Source organism: Triturus cristatus, chromosome 4_2, assembly GCF_964204655.1.
Source record: "Triturus cristatus chromosome 4_2, aTriCri1.1, whole genome shotgun sequence".
Lineage (NCBI taxonomy): Eukaryota > Metazoa > Chordata > Amphibia > Caudata > Salamandridae > Triturus > Triturus cristatus.
The window spans coordinates 797,449,636-797,466,935 of NC_140586.1; the positions used below are offsets into that span (position 1 = coordinate 797,449,636).

At 41.3% G+C, this 17,300-nt stretch overlaps 1 protein-coding gene across 3 annotated transcripts in view; it reads right to left on the reverse strand.

The window, feature by feature from the left end:
- Nucleotides 1-17,300, reverse strand: part of LOC146835070 (vitamin D3 hydroxylase-associated protein-like) — a 562,514-nt gene that overhangs the window by 178,292 nt on the left and 366,922 nt on the right. The window contains exons 8-9 of one of the 3 annotated variants that reach the window (XM_085602732.1): nucleotides 14,005-14,130; nucleotides 543-643 (exon numbers count right to left, since the gene is read on the reverse strand). The exons of 1 other annotated variant lie outside the window; for it this stretch is intronic. In XM_085602732.1, the coding sequence (XP_085458858.1) occupies nucleotides 543-643; nucleotides 14,005-14,130 (227 nt within the window). The remainder of the gene's footprint in view (nucleotides 1-542; nucleotides 644-14,004; nucleotides 14,131-17,300) is intronic. One more of the 3 variants, XM_085602733.1, reaches the window with a different exon arrangement.

Below are 17,300 nucleotides of genomic sequence, written 5' to 3' on the forward strand. Positions count from 1 at the left end.
TGTAATCTACTTCCAAACTATTGACAATGGGTGGTGACTTTGCTAATGTCACTTGAGTACATGTAAGGTACTTACGATTTCTTGACAAATAAATTAATATTAATGTCACTCAGAGCCTGATACACAAAGGTAAACTTACACTTTTCTGTAAATGTATGATTTCTTCCATCTCACAAAGCAATGTTACGAGTAGTATCTTTACGACTGTCTATCTTTTTATGTGCAGAGACTCAGCAGTCATAAAGATACTACTCGTAAACTTGTTTTGTGAATTGCAGAAAAGTGTAAGCTTACATAAAAGGGAAAACTTACCTTTGTGAATCAGACCCTCGGTGTGCCATAAGGTATATAACTTAATGACAAAGGTTGCTGACTTCATTAATGTCCCTTGGTGCACTATAAGGATCTCACAGCAAAGTACTTACAATATGACAAAGGGTACTGATTTCGCTAGTGTCACTTGGTGAAATACAGAGATAACAATTTATTTGTGAACGTTGCTGACTTTGTTAATGTCACTTGATGAACTGTAAAGTACTTACAATTTATCTGCGAATGTTAATCCTCCATCTGCAAAGATTAACCTGCAAAACATCTCAGCTGCACCACCGCCCTCCAGTTCAGGGGGTGAAAATGCCACAAGCTGTGTAGAGGGATAGAGCTGTTCAAAATACCTTCTTGAGTGACACATTACATTTTTAAACATATAGCAGTGAAATACTAACATTGAAAATAAAGATTAATTTGATTCACATGGTACATACAATGTGAAAATGAAGTAAAGTAACTGAGATGGGATGGTCAAACTGATGTGGAGATTTTCCTTACTGCGGGGACTCTTTTTTCATTGAAACTCATTGCTCATTAAAATAAGTGGCATAATGAATACATATTGATAACAACTACAATATATGTTTTTTGCTTGTCACATATAAACAGCAGTCCTGGACTGTATTGAATGCAAAGCTCATAGAAAATGTTTTATATACTAATAATTCGAACAAGAGACAGTAAATCAATATTATCAGTCATACCACTAACCTATTATCTAAAAAGCTTCTCTTTCACAAATTTCCCCAATTTGACTGAAAGGCTCGATCCTCAGTGCACGTTTCCAAATACATGATTGATGTTCGATGATATCATTGTGAATGCGAGACTCATTTATTCTGTGCTATAAGCATTGACATAACGGTTTTAAAGCGAATTCTCTAATTTTTTAGGCTTCCTATAAAAATGCAATGTTTAACTGTGAGGATTGAATGGACAAAGCATAAGTCTGTTAATGTGCTTTATTTAAATAATTCTTTACAAAAGTTGCAACAAAATAATGTGTGTCAATTAGGGGAAAACGAAAACTGAGAAACCACACTGGGGGAAACCAAACCATGGAAAAGTAATTTTAAGGAAAGTCAATTATTAGAAAATACAAAAGCATTGAAAATTAAAGGAAACAAAGGAAATATAATTTTAAGCCAAACTTCAAAATTACATTAAAGTGGAGTTTAGGACTACTGTGGGGTTTTGGGTTCAGTGATGGGTAATGTTTAGGATGATGAGGGTTTTTAGGGTACATACAAAAAATAATGGGGCAACCCTGTGTCCCTCAGAACCTGGGTATAAATGTATAAACAAAAACAATGGTTCTGTCGGATATGCACAACTATTTCTTAATACTAACAATTCAATTTTCTAAATTATTTTATGCAATTCTTAGATCATTAATGGCATAAGGAACACACACAGGACACACATAAAAGATTGACAACAAGTTAAGGGGTATTACGTTATTTTATATAAATTGCATCCTTTATATATACCAACATTTCAAGGTGATACGTGATTAGGTGACATATTGTGCTCAGTGATAAAGTGTATTATGTACAAGGTGATTAATATATGTACAAGGGAAAGGAGGGCCAGGCCAGAGTAAACAATGACTGTGCTGCTTTATCCAGGTTTGTTCGTTTGCAAGCAAAGCCTTGATCTGAATCGAGAAATGTTGTCGAAGTTTCAACCCAATATATGCACTTTTGAATAGTCAATGCGGGTTTTCATTAGGACTGGGGTGAGGGGGGAAGTCAGCCTACGGTTAACCAGAGTGAATCCTAATTGGCTTATCCTTTTTGGCAGGGTGGGGTCGAGTCAGCGTGGTAAACGCCCCATCATGTCAGTTCAAATTATGGCGACAATGTGGAAGCGGAGAAATGCTTAAAACCCGCTTTTTGGAAATTTCAAAAACGCTGGGGTGAAAACGAAGGATTGGGTTAAATTCTGATGAAGACGTCCTGCAGCGCTTTGGACAGTACTCTTGCCTGTCATTGCTTTCTAGCAGTCAAACAATCCATCTTGCCACGAAGGATACCTCATTAGAATTTAACCCGATCCTTCGTTGTCTCGTATTTGAACAATCTCTCTGTGGTTGATAGTGCTGAATACCTCCAAGAGATCCAGGAGAATCTATACCCCCTGGTTTGGATTTTAGAGCAAGATTGTGTGCCATACAAACACGCAGGTAAAACAGGCAAATTTAGTAAGAGAGTCCCAACCTCAGTTTGCAAGAGCATGTACAAATTTTCATCCCCGTTTTCCTTCTTGCAAATAATGTGGGAGAGTCTTAAAGATACAATATAACAAGCTATTTTATCGGAAACATTTCCAGTGGGACTGTGAATGGGTTGTGATTTGATTATTCTCAAAGATTAAGTAAAAATGTTTAATGGATAATATGAGCTCCTGTGTGACTCAGATTTATCTGGACCGGCCGGCAAGAGAGATCTATTTTCATTTGATTCACCCAAAAAACTGTTTGAAATTATCCATTATTTCAGACTGGGAATGCTTTCTTTGGCAGGAAATTCACACCACAAAATAGGTGATACGTGTCAGGATGACAAAGAACTTACACAGCATTTCCTATACTAACGTCTGGTATAAGTAAAGCCTAGGAGGCATTCATGGAGATATCTGTTAAACAATGCATATGCTCAAAGCCAGAGAGAAACACTTGCAATGTGGAAGTTAATCTCTGATTTAGCAAGGCTTTGTGCGATCAGAATTGTCCAGACCAGCCAAATGTCTAAGGGCCTGATTTATACTGCAGGGGATACTATGTCACAAACCGGACGGATATTCCGTCGCCAAATTACAAATGTCATACTGTAATATGCCAACAGGGTTATATGTCACATTTTGTGAGGGATTATTCCATATGCCAAAGTAAAAATCAGACCCTAAGTAGTAAACAATTTGGTACCTAATTACATATTTGGCCTTGTATGTACATGCAGGTTCCACGTCTATTTACAGGGCATGGTATGTGGATATTGAATATTTGCAGTTCATAACCTATTCCTTCTCTTTCTCTTTCACAAAATAATGATCATAATGGTTAAAGACCAAACATTTTTCCCTAACCCAGAGATAGTCTGAGGTCAGTAACTTTGACTGTGTTGCTGACAAATGATATTGCATTAAGAAGCAATCATAATAATACCAATGTTAGCAATAATAGTGAAAATATTTCCTTATTAACAAAAACTAACATAAAAATGATGATGTGCTCATTTGGCTTCTCTAACCTGATTGATATATATTGCTCTATACACACTGTATTCTGAAGGATGCTTAACAAGTTTTTTTTCCAATAGGGTTTGATTAACTGTCATCTATTTTTAACAGTGGTACGTTTTATTTTGATGACATAGCATTGAATATTCGTTCCCCTTGTAAATATGACTTTCATATATTTATTATTTTATTTTCTGTCATATTTTGCCTGAGCTCCACAAGATGATTGAATCTAATAATGAATAGCAATCGGGGAAGATAACCATTTTTTGAAGTAGTAATCCATGGAGGAGAAATATGAAATGTTATTGACTACAATGTATTTACACATTTTTATCAATGGTAACTCAATGCATATGTTGAGTGGTTTTTTAAAAGGGCTTCTCAATAAAGCAATGTAGAGTTCTAATAGCTATGATTGAGAAATGTAGGCGAACAGTGTCTACTAAATTGGGTATTAAGTGACTGTATCCCTTTCCAGTGGAATGGCATAACTTATTTGATTGAATTTGCATCTCCACTGGAGGACTAGAGAAAGCTAATCATCTCTGTCTGTGAAATGTCAGGGCAATTTGTGTTATTTGTATCATGTAAAATCAATATATTAGGCCAAATGTATTACTGGCCAGGCCCCACTGAAATGCAACCTTGGCAATTCTTTGCACTTTGCCGGGTGTGTCAATCTGGCAAAGTTCAAAGGGGCTCTTCTCAGGGAATTGAGTAAATTGTGCCTCATAAATGTTCATGATCTCGATTCTATTCGTGAACCATTGAGACCAACAGTGATTGCACAGATGGAGGTATCCTGTTCACAGCAAACCTCCCTCTCTGAATTCACAAAGTAGACGTATTACAGCAATCATGTTTTACAGGAGTAGCAGCTGAAAGGTCAAAATCGTGTCATAATGAGAACGCAGACACAGTGGACCATGGGGTGGATATCTCCTTTTTCGGGTGGTCACCAAAATCAATTCCAAAGTGTAAGTTCTTCCTTTTTTAGGACCTTCCACCGGGCAAATGGTTCCAAACCAACAAGGACAGTCTGTAAACTTTCAATATTCCCAGATTGCTGCAGTGCTTGAAAACTATTAGGGCATTTCCCAGAGTCACAAGAAAAGTGGTGTGTGTCCAATTTTCCTGTCATTTGCAACAAACCCAAATGTTGACATTGCGAGGCTCAAAGGAAATGACAACTGTCAAATTCTTTTGGATCCATTGTGTTTAGGGATTTCTTTGTCACAATGTCTGTCACTTTGTCCAGCACTGGTTAGAGAACACTGATTGCCTCCTTTAATTGCCCCTATGCTCTGTACATTATCTGGACTATGATGTGAGGGCATTATGATTAGTTTGCACAGCTGGCAGGTCAGGTACATTCAATGGATAGTATATCTTATATGATTTGAAGTCTGACTGGTTAGAACACCTGAACTGATTTTGAGGGAGAATTCATATACGTAACAGTGAACATTCCAGTTACACTGTCTGTTAGGTTCTGTTACATGTTAGATGCTGGCCTTTCAGAACTGCCTGCAGAGAGAGATATCATGGGGATCCCCTTCTGGGGCCAGTCAGGAACCTTGCCTGTATCCTAAAAGGTGCCCCAGTTGTTGGTTTCTAGGAAATTAGTTACCAGAGAATTATTGGCAGGAGAGAACACACTGTACCCCTCTGCTTTGAGTAGACATAGTGTGACACAATTAGGTAAATGGAGTGTAATCCATAGCCTCACCTCTGGTCTGGGAAGACACCTCTGTATTGTGATCAAATGTTGCTAGAGAATTAAGAATAATGGGTTCAATTAGTGAGAGATTAAAGCGCCATATTTCAGTTTTGCCTGAAAATCTCTCTATCATGATTCATTCATCATGGATTACATTACAGCTAGAGAAGAGGTTGCAGAATTAATGAATGAAATGGAATTTATTGAGTGCAGCTGTCATCAAAAAGGCATCTATGTGCTAGGAACAACAACACACGAAGAAGGACTGCAGTGAGAAAGAAGGATGTTATGTTAATTTTATTTGTATAGCGCATTATTGCCCTGAGGCGTCTAAGCGCTGTTTTGTTTCAGGTGCAAGTCAACCAAGACTGCCAAAAGAGTTACCAAGATTTGAATAACCTGGACTTTACAGCCTTCCTGAAAGAAAGAATACTAGATTCTTTTTTTATGCACAGTGGAAATGTGTTCCATGTTTTGGGTGCTTCCATAACAATGCTCTGTCCACACCATCGTGCTTTTTGAAATCTAGGCTGTACCAATAGGTTGGCAGTGGCTGAACGAAGTTTCCTAACTGGAAACTTGCCTTTCAGTTGAGGTAAGAAAGACTTCAATGCTAGTTGAACGGCTAGAAGTTTCAGGTAGTTGATGAGGAGGCCCTCGTATTTGGGTTCCCACTGTCCCTGGACGGTCAGATCCTAAAAGTGTGTGCCCCAACCCGTAAGGGATTCTGAACACAAACAGGATTTGGCTGTAATTTTTTAACCCACTTCTTTTTGGAATCAATGACAAAAAATGTGATTTATCTTGGCCTGTGAATGTAATCACATACCTTTCATTAACACTTATGCTAGATTTTCAACTTGTCATGAAAAGGGACCACTTAAACATTTTACAAATACATAATTTACCCCACAGCCCTAGACAAGGCAGCTCAGAACTGAACCGTGACACAAATAAAAAAATCAATATACATTAAAAGAACATATTAGTGCATTAAAGAATGCCAGTCAATACATTTTGACTTTGAATAGAGTTGACCTGTGTGTGTTTGTGGCTTCGCTGACGGGTGGCAAGCTTGATCAGCCAGTTATACAGATGAGGAAAAACATGGACCCCCTGCCTGCTCAGAAGTGCGGCCATTACCACAAGGCACTTGGTGGGTGAACACTCGAGGTGCAGTAGTAACCCTGAAGGGGAGCACCTTGAATTGGTAATGTTTTCCATGGACACCAAACCTGAGATATCAGCAATGGGCCAGATGTACTGGTATGTGGAAATAGGTGTCCTTCAGGCAGAGGGCGGTCATAAAGTCACCTCGCTGAAGAAGGAGAATGACATCCTGGAAAAGGACCATGTGGAAGTGCTCTGAAAGGATGTATTCTTTAGGGGCCTGAGGCCCAGAATTGGTCTGAGGGACCCATCCTTTTTTTGTATTAGGAATAAGTATCACAAGTACACTCCCTTACCCTGGTGATGGCAGTGAACGGGTTCTCTAGCACCCATTGAGGAGAAGCACTTTGGCCTCCATTCTGAGGAGCCTTTGGAGTTCTGCGGGTAGTCTGTGTTTGTGAGATAGAATGGTGAGATGTGAGTAAGTGAGCTGCAGACAATTACCAAATTGGGTAATATCCAAAACCCATTGGTCTGAAATGACGGTTTGCCATGTAGGAAAGAAGCCTTGTAGGAGTGGTGTTGCGAAGTCGAGGGGGAGGAGAGAAGTCACGGTTTGATAGTTGCAGCTCATTTTGGGGACCCATCTTTAACTCTGCCCCATGCGTTTTTGTCCCGTAGGACCCTCTAAAATAAGCCCTGGGAGAGGAATGCCATTCCGGGGTGTGCTGGTAGGCCATGGAGGCTTCAGAGGAGGTGGTCTTTGAGCCTCCATGATTGAGTGTGTAGCAAATTGAGCCACCTGTGGACCAAAGAGATGCTGGCTAACACGAAAAGTTCAACAGGTTCTGCCGAAATTCCGAGTTAAACCCAGAGATATGGAACCAGGCATGTCTACATAGAAGAATGCTGGAATGGACCCCTTTGGCAGCGGTCTCTGCGTAATCTAGGGCACAGCAAATAGAGGTGTTAAATATCTGCTTGCCCAGAGATACTATTTCATGCCCCCTTTTACTGTGCTCCACTAAGATATTGGAGGAGTCACTCTATCTCATCCCAGTGTGCACAATCCAAACTTGCAAGAAGGCCAATAGAATTAGAAATATGCTATTGGTTGGCCAATTACGTGGCCACCCCTTTTATCCCAGCATCTATGCACTTACAGTCCTTTTCTGGTGGTGGGGCATCCACACTGGCCTGGGAGTTGGCTCACTTATGAGCAGAAGTGGCCACCAGAGAATCAGGAGGGAGCTGGACATGGATGTATATGGGGTAAGTAGGCGAGCTTTATATTTTGTATCCACCCAATGGATTATGACCCTTGCTCGGATGGGGTCCTTAAAGAAGTGGGAGTGTGGCATAGCATGTCCCTAACCCTGGGTAGGTACTGAATTGAGCCGTACATTTAGGACAGGGTTTCAAAAGGGAAGTCCTCTTCTAAGGGCTTTGTGTGAAGATCCACCTTATGAAATAAGGCAACCCTCCCAATGAGTTTCAGTAGGTGGAATCATCCTGAGTGGAGGGACGGCAGGGTGCATATCAGGGTCTGCGTCCCCTGATGGGTCTGTATCATAGGAGTACCACGGGTCACCATGTGGAGGGGCCTCCCTTACTAAGGGGCTGGTAGCCTTTTCTGCTTTCTTGTGCTGCTTTGGTAGAATCTGAATGTTTAAGGCTTTCTTGAAGGACAGCTGGCATTTCGAGGGTGGAACAGTAGGGCCCAAAGGGCAGGCAAGGTCTGTATGGGCGTGGAAGACCAGATGTTTATGTCTTGAGTTGATCTCCTCCTGCAGCCTGTGGAGAATCATCTTGACTGGGCCAACATTGATCTTGCTGGTCGATGCTGAAGTCTTTGGATCCAAAGGTGGCTTCAGTTTCGGCACTGAGGTTCTGGTCAGCACCGAGGCAGATGTGATCGGTGCTGTGGGTTGGCTCAGTGCTGATATCGGAGTGGCCGGCACCAAAGCGGCCGGTCTCAAAGGCTTCTTTAGCAATACACTGGAGATGGGTGGAGGGTCTGAAGCAGCTTATGGGTGCTGATCATAGCCTGAAGGCAGTGGTGGTCCAAATACCTGTCTCTGATGATCCAGAGTGGCTGAGTGCCCTTTGGCAGTCATCTGCTCAGATTGAGAGTGGTGTCGAGGGGTGCCATACTCACAGACTGCTGGGCTAAGGGAAAGTCCTCGATCTCCAGTTCAGAGCCAGAGCTTTCCTTGGGAGAGAAGGCCTCTGCATCTGCAGCGGATGGTTGTGGATGATGTTCCCCCCAATGTCCTCAGCACAGATTGCAGACCTGACGGAGATCTGTCCAAGAATATTTCGTGTGGGAGCAAGGACAATATCAAAATGGCATCCATTCCTTCACCGTTGAAGCATGGTTGAGAGACGCGATCGAGAGATGGGAGTAGGCCCAGAAGGGAAGGGCCAGGAAGGGCCAATATCAACCCAGACCTCCCTTGAGTGAAGTACCCAAATGTCAGTCTCAGACAGAGAATAAGGAAGATACAATCTGAGTACAATACTGACGGAGTCGACCCAGAAAACTGGAGCACATGTCCAAACCCGACGGTAGAAAGAAAACAATCTAACAGTGGAGCCGATGAGCATGTGCATTATCACCAAGAGGAGGAGTCACAATACCTCAGGACCGGAAAGCCTTCTTGGATGAAAAACGACTTGTACACATCCAGCCCCAACATTAGATGGCCTGAGTATGCACAGCATGTGTATCTACAGCCACACAGGTCTCAAACATGAAGATTCTGTCCACCACAATCCTAACACAATGTGCACATACTGTAACCAAGCCATGAGTGCTTATCTCATTGGGCCATCATATAGACCTGTGTGAATGCAGTGCTCTAATATGTCGATTTTATTATTAGTCCCTGTAATATGTACACCAGCACACCTGAAGCATGGAATTTTGAAGCATTTCCAGGAAATCTCCAACCACTGTCACAATGTAAAAGCCTTGGAGAGGAGCTTGTGGACATTCACAATCTCCTAATGCAAACTATGCCTTGAGGCAACCATTCCCCACCCCTTTCAGGCAGGTTAGTACTGTATAATTGTATGTGTAGGCAAATACCTCTTTTTTTATGGTCAACTAATTGTTTCTTGACTTATGCTGCTAGTTTTTGAGGCTGCACACTTGGGCATTGCTATCTAGGCCCGAGTACATTTGCTCTGACCCCCTAAAACATATAGATATTTAGCTACAATCCTGAATGACATATTTAACTTACATATAAGTCCTCAGTATATGATACAAGAGTGTACACACAGTCTGTGAGTTAAATGTCACTTGTTGACTGCAGCACATATTGTGCTACCACTAAAGAGACAATTCAAAGCATGTCTCCAGGCCTGGCACTGCAGGTTGGGGAGTGGGTATTGAAACTGCCAAGTCGACTTTGCAAAATAAACCTTCTTGCCCAGCCTAAACATTTTTCTTAATACTTACAATTCACCCCTAAATTAAGCCCTGCATGACCAAAGGGCAGGGTGCATGGTATTTGAAAATTAAGGCACGTGTACTTATGTTTTGCATGCCATGGAAGTGAAAGTTGTTTTTTACTATGTGTAACAAGGGCAAAACTGGTCCTGGGTTGCTTGTGTTCTGGTTCAGGGAGGAACTGGCTTAACAGTTTGGGCTGGACTGTTCCCATTGGAGCAGGGTCAAGACTGATTTGCATATAGCTTGGTCCAAACTGAGGTGCCATGGCTTGCAAAATAACAACGCATTGGGATGTGGCACAAGTTATTTCCAGTGGCTGAGATTAATTCAAGCATTCCATCCATCAATTTTTGTATACTTTAGAAAGTTGCCATTTCATGCCTGAGCAAAAGCTGCCTTTATGCCAGTTTTCACTGTCACCTGGCTGTTGATGTCTCCCCTGTGGTGAAATTTGTATTTTTCCCAGACAGTGGACAAGGTGCCTGGGAAGATGTTTCTCTCCGTGACAGAAAGGTCATTTGGGCTGTGTCCAAGAACAAAATTATCTTCAATGGAGGCCTACCCTGTCACAAGCAGATGTTTTTCACACCTGTGCCTTTCAACTTCATTGTCCTTCTAACCAGAAATGCACCTGTGCCAGTGGGATACAATTTGCTATCAGAACCACTTTTCAGTGACCAGAGGGGTTTTTCTGGCACACCTCTGGATGGGCACAGGGAGTTCTGCACAGCAGAAGAAAATGTCTTCCATTTTGAGTTTAATTAAAGAGTGGCACTTTGGTGAAGTTTACAGTGAAACACACAGGAAGTGCTGCAAAAGTGGGGAACAACACCCCAGGGAACTTTTACCCATTAGTTAGGGAGTGGCCAGGAGTTTCCCCACCAATAGGCTGGCACAGGAATAAATGTGGCACACCGTACCCTCTTCTGAACACCTTCTGGCCTGTAGAAGATAGAAGAAGCACTGTACCAGCTGTTGCAACCTGTTAGGAGAACCCCAGGGGCAGGACCTGCTACCACTTGTACTTAGATCGGAGACGTGGACTCCAAGGGTCATTTGACTGACTACTGTTATGCTACAGGTACACAAAGGCTGCAAGAAGCCCACTTTTCTGAAGACCCAACTGACCAGTTCTAACAGCACCTTCCCTGGGCCCTGCTGTTGGATTCTCCTGAAGTGATTGCTGACATCTAAGTGGTGCCCCTAAGTTCCTTGGACTCTTCAATAAATGTGAGAGTGCAATCTACTTCCCTAATCCTAAAAGCTGAGACTTCGAAACTTTTTCAAGGATATTTTCTTTAAGAACCGACAGCTGCCCAAAATCAACCTTCCAAGCCACTATGACAAAGGTGCTTGCTGCTGGACCTAAGATTCAGGTTGCTCCCATTTCCACATCAGCTAATCTGTTTCAGCAAGACTTCACAAAGAATGTATGAATCCTTGTGGAACCCCATTTCGCTACAGCTTGCAGCCTTGCTCCGCTGGAGGAATCTGAGCTTTAGAAAAGAGGACCAATTCCAAAAGGATAAATCTTCACCTGTTGAAGGTGCCAAAAGTCTCCTGCCGGCGAGGGACCTTCCTTGGGAGCAAATTTTGAATTTCTCCCGCACTGAGCTGTTCTGCCAACGACTTTATTTGGGACTTCATCTGATGGCTATCGGGCCTTGTGTAACCCATTTCGGTCACAGCCTGCTGCCTTGCCCCACTGAGAATTTCAGAGACTAAATCAGAAAGTACAACTTCTAACTGGGTCGAATCTGGTCTGACATGCACTGCATCGTAGTCGGCCTTAAGGTATGACTTTGACCCAGTCTAGCATGATCAGTTGCCAGTGGTTGGCACTTTGTGGAGCTAAAACCCAATTCAGACTTAAAATAATAATTTATACTGTTCGGCTGTGGTTGCTTTGACCTAATTTTGTTCTTTAAAATAGTCTTTATTTTTATTAAGTGGAGTGGGTTTTTATTGTGTTGTGTTTTAAATCGTTTTACTGCTTTGGTATTTCTAAATACTTTACACATTTTCTTATGTTAAGCCTGTCTGCTCTATGCCATAGTTACGAGAGGTTGAGCTTCGGTTTAAATGACTGAAGCCTTTGCTGGATCTTAAAGAGATAGTGCCACAAGTAATAATCCACTGGTGGGATTCAGAACCTGTGCTGAGTTGTACCGCTCAACTATTAAGAGCCCCATTACGATGTCGGGACGAAGGGCATTAAACAGCTCATTGGTGGTGGTCTGCCTGACATCTGAGGCATCAGTCCGACTGCCGTATTAGGATATTGGCGGTCCAACCGATGACTGCGGGGGAATCCGCTCTGCCTCCGTCAGGTTCAAGGAGCCCGTCAGGGTGGAGGGTTGATCATAATCCTCCAAAATGGAGCTGGTGCCTGCTCAGGCACTGCCGTGGGGATTACGATGCACGTTTCCGACAGCCTTGTGTCAGAAAGGCTGCCTTAAATGGACTTTGGGGGACCCTATCTGGGCCCCTGAACCCCCCGCGGCCTGCGCTATGAGGAATGGGAGGCACCTGCGGTGCCTCTCCCAAACATACATGCATCGTGTGGCAGGCATAGCATGGTGCCTGCCACACGGTAAATGGATGTGTAAAAAGTGTCATTTTCCTATTGTGGATTGTGCTGCAGCCCGCAGCAAAAGCTGCAATCGGAAATATGAACTTTGCGACCATCATGGCGGTGGAGGAATCCTAGTTAGGGAAGCAGGACCGCCAACTCCTGTCGGGTGTTCCCGTTTCCGACACGATGCTGGTCGGACGCTCGTCCGACCGGCATCATAATGAGTTGGAAATTAAAAAGCTCTAAATTGGACTGAGAGCAAAAATTCATTTTTGACTTTTTACTTGGCATCAGGTGTTTAATTTGCTAATTATTTTATTCAAAGGTTGCACGTTTTAACATCCAAGGGAAAACGGAGTGGATCTGGCTGCAAAGCCATTTCCCCCTGCTAAGTATCCATCTGACAAAGCCTGGCAGGCATTAATAGATGCCATGTTTTGATATAAACGCATGTTCACAGTAGTGCATGGCATTGTGAATCAGGCCCAGTGTCTCCAAAAAGCTATTATTCTATTGAAATAGTATGTATGACATGTCTACCTCTCTGGCAAGTAGTAAAAGATAAAAGAAATGTTTCTGTTGTTTCTGTTTACAAACAAATAACAGAGGACAAATCAAAGAATAACAATGATGAGGGATTAGACGTGATTGGAGCTTTGTTAGATCAGCTCTCTAGCTTATAATAGAAAAGCGGATGTTCATTTTAATTTGCAGATCGTTTTATGTGGAAGACTACAAGCTTGTTGGACACATTTGAAGACATTTCTAAGGGGAAACTCCTGCAGCTAACTTCATGAGCAGGGAAATGTGCAAGGCAGAATGATATTGTGACAGAAATCAGCAAGTAATGGGTCTACAAATCAGTTCAACAGAGTTTGTAATACTGTTCAATGGTGACTCATCCTTGACTGATATATAAATACTGTGGGTGGTCCTTAGAGATCACATGAACCAAATCAAATCCTTTTTAAATGGAAGTGTTTATCTTTGGTTCCTATTGATGAATGGCTGCTGGAAATGTCCCATCTCTAACTGGTTGACAAGGTAACATTCAGAATGAGGGGTAATGAAGACAGCCACAACCAAATATGGAAAGACTTCCTTAAACTGTATGATTACATAAGGTATACGATTCATTTAAAGTTCAGTGGCAGAGCTGGTGTTTTTTAGGCTAGGTTTTTTTTTAACTTTTTCTTTTCCATCTCCTTCTGTCTTTCTGACAAGATGGCTGTAATTATTTACTCCTTGGTTTCTATGTCTACATTATATTACAGTTTATAATGACTTACTAGTATTTGAGAGTCTTAACTTTACAGTTACAATACTTCAAAGGTATACAATGTTTCATCTTTCAATAAAAAGAAATCAATAAAACCAATCAAATTCCCTAAATTAAAGAAACATGGAAAAAAAAGACTATGCTCCTAAAATATAGGCAAATGGATACAAATGGTGGTAAATAAAGCATCTTTAGAAAAGGTCCATTACAATGATATTTGAAGTCCAGGATACCAATATTAAAATGTTATGGTACCACATCAGAATATGAATCCCAGCAATGCTTACCGTGTGTCCTGCTTCTTCAAGAAGCGTTTTAGCTTCATGAACTACTCGTCTCATACTGGGTACTGCTGGGAAACTGCTCATATTGTCAAAATAGCCTATCCTGAGAGGTTTTGAATTGGAATAAACCTGGAATGACAGGTTGTGATGGTTTAAAAAAGTAGATTTCAATTAAGCAATAGTAAATGGAGTACACATTTAATGGCTCACACATTTCCCAATCTATTTGAAAAAAACAAATGCTGACTTTAATTACCTCCTAAGGGTCTCTTCTTTCCGTGCTCATCATATTTACAAGGTAGATGCCTCACACAAACGTACTTATACTTAAAAATACCTAAACTACAAAACTCCCGCAAATTAGTCTGTTTAGTTTCAACTTCATCAAAGATGTGATTCAATTTTCGTCTACTGTGCTTATATTGTGTCACTGTGCTCTGTATCCAGTAAGGAACAATGTTTCTTTTAATTTGTTGCGAACACTCCTATTCATAAACAATAATGGCATATAATGTAAAATGAAGCAGACGCCCAAGAATAAACCACCTTGCCATTCTTGTTCCATCAGCCCTGATATGATGTATGACTTTCAGGACCTCTGCTTAGAAGTTTGTTCATTAATCCACTGCCTTATATGCACGTTCGACCTCTTTCTTGCAAAGAAACCCCAAATGCAGTCGGATGTATCTCTTTATTACAGATGCAAAAACAATAGTTATTACAGCCCTGTACATGGACACAACTCCTCTTGCTGCCACCTCCTGCTGCCACCAACTCCTGTGAGCTAGAACACACAGAGCATACCATAACACTCAAGCCAGGTGGCATCTAAGCATGATGCAGAATACAGCACATCTTCTCCCTTAACAATATACATATAAAGACACAATAACAAAATACATACATATAAAGACAATAATAAAATACATCTATATATATATATATATATATATATATATATATATATATATATATATATATATATATATATATATATATATATATGCATATATATTACCTACTGGCGGTCGCCAGTAGGTAGTTATAGTTAGGACCACGTTTCCATAGGAAATCCGCAACATTCTATTTTGAATAACTTTGCGCCGGTCGACGAATCCTCGCGAATTTTTCAAAATAGGTGGGGCGCTCCGCTCCGCTCCTTCCCTGAAAGTCTCGGGGGGATTCGTCAAGCGGGGGCTGAGATAAAAGGGGGGTCCCAAAACGCGTTTTTGCCATGCATTTTTCCATTGGACCTTTAGACAGGGCTACAGCCCGAACGGCTGAACAGAATTACTAGAAATTTGGCAGAGAGGTAGTCCTCAGGTCAAGGAAGTGCCTTTTGTAGGTTTGGTGTAAATCTGTTCAGTAGATTCTGAGAAAATAGCCTTTAAATCAATATATATATCTGAGCCAGCTTACGGTGCGCTTACGGTGCGCTTACCGTACGCGTACGGTGGCGTGCGCGAGCGCGATTCTGATTGGCTCTTAGATCTTTATAAACATTCGAATCGGTCGAAACCAGGAAGCGGCGGCCGCCATTTTGTGTGTTTCACTCAGAAAAAAAAGAGTGATATCTTGAAAAGGGGGCAAGGAGGAGAGTTACAGACCCCCTAACATTTGTAAGGGGGTCAAAGAAGGACAGAAAAGTACAAAGAAAACATTTATTGATTTTAAAAAAAAATCGCGGGGTACGCGTACGGTAAGCGTACGGTAAAAAAATAAAATAAAAAAAGAAATGAAAATCAGATTTAAGTGTTTAGATATTAGGGGGCTCTAAAAAGAGCCGTTGTGTTCATGGAGTGTTTTTTATACCTACAAGTAAGTACCGATGCAGAGTCTAAGGTTCAAGAGGAAGACTCTGTTCCCTTCATCATTGAAGTGCACACCATCTCCTCTATAAATGTCTTGCATGTCGTAACGCAAGTTGTTGTGGTAAATGGAACCCATACCATAGTCACGGAGGAAAGCAGAAACAGATTTGTTGACGTGCTTTCTTGCTTTGTCAATCTGCGGACAGAAATGATTGGACCAGTTCAATTTTTGCCTTTGGCATATGTTAGAAAACACAAAGGCAGTTTTAGGGAAAAGTGAAAACAGTTGTGCAAAGGTGTCCTTCATAAGCATTTCCAGACCTACCCCAGTCAAAGTGCCTAGGTCATTGCCACCACAGTGCACTATTATGAGGTCAGGGTGTTGGATGTGCATGAAGGATTTCACCAATGGCATCAATTGGTGCCACTTTAACCCTCTCTGACCAATCCATTTAATGTCTACATTTGGCAAAGCAAGGTCTCTCACCATATCTGTTTTCTCTGCATAATTTTCACTCCAGAAGACATAGCTGTGCCCTACAATCCACACTGTGAACATCTTCAAAGGAGAACTGGATGCACTCAGGAGGTGTCTTTCAGTAGAATGGCAATATGAAAAGAAAGACAGTTTGGAAATGGAGGCATACATATTTTTTTCAAAAAAAAAAGAACTGATTGGCTGTTTCATACCATTCTAGAATAAAAACTAGGCTGTATGTGTAAATTAATAGAAGCATGTTTTGTATTGTACAGAAAAATGTGTTACCAAAGAACAGTACTATGGATTTGCTGTTAGGTTTGAAAAGTCAAGCACTCTTGCTCTGTGGAATTGAAACATTGTTTGGTGAACTTCTGACCTAACTCCACACAGCAGTGTTCCATGAGCTGTTGCTATGGCAGCAGGCAGAAGTCAAGTTGGGGGAAGGGTACTAGGCAGAAGTCAAGTTGGGGGAAGGGTACTTTTGGAAAAGGGTTGGTTTTCAACCAATAGAAATGTGTGATTACATTTGAGAAAAAGGGGCAAGCACTGAGATTTGAAACTAACATGTATATGTGTGGAAAAAGAGAGGGAAAGTTTGCCATTATCTGGTTCTGCTGAGAGGAGAGAGGTGTAAAGAACAGAGATCCTGGCTCTGATAATCTGCTGTTTGAGTGCCACATTTCTTTCACAACTAACTAATTTTAAAGGTGAGTTTAGAGTTTGAGAGGGGATGTATATGGTAAATTAAGAAATGAATAATAGAAATGCAATTCTTTTTGTTGAAGTTGTGTTTATTATTTTCTGTTTTGGGAGAAATTTAAATGTGAGGAACAAGTAAAATAATATGGACTATGTTTTCACAATAAATTAAGGTGTACTGGTATAAAAAAAGAATAGTTTAAGGGTTTGAGGTTGGACTCAGTAATGCAAATACATTCAGCATCACTAAGGCTGGTTGCCCTTGCTGGAGTGTAGGCAGTCACCCAGGTTACAAATGGTGCTGGTCT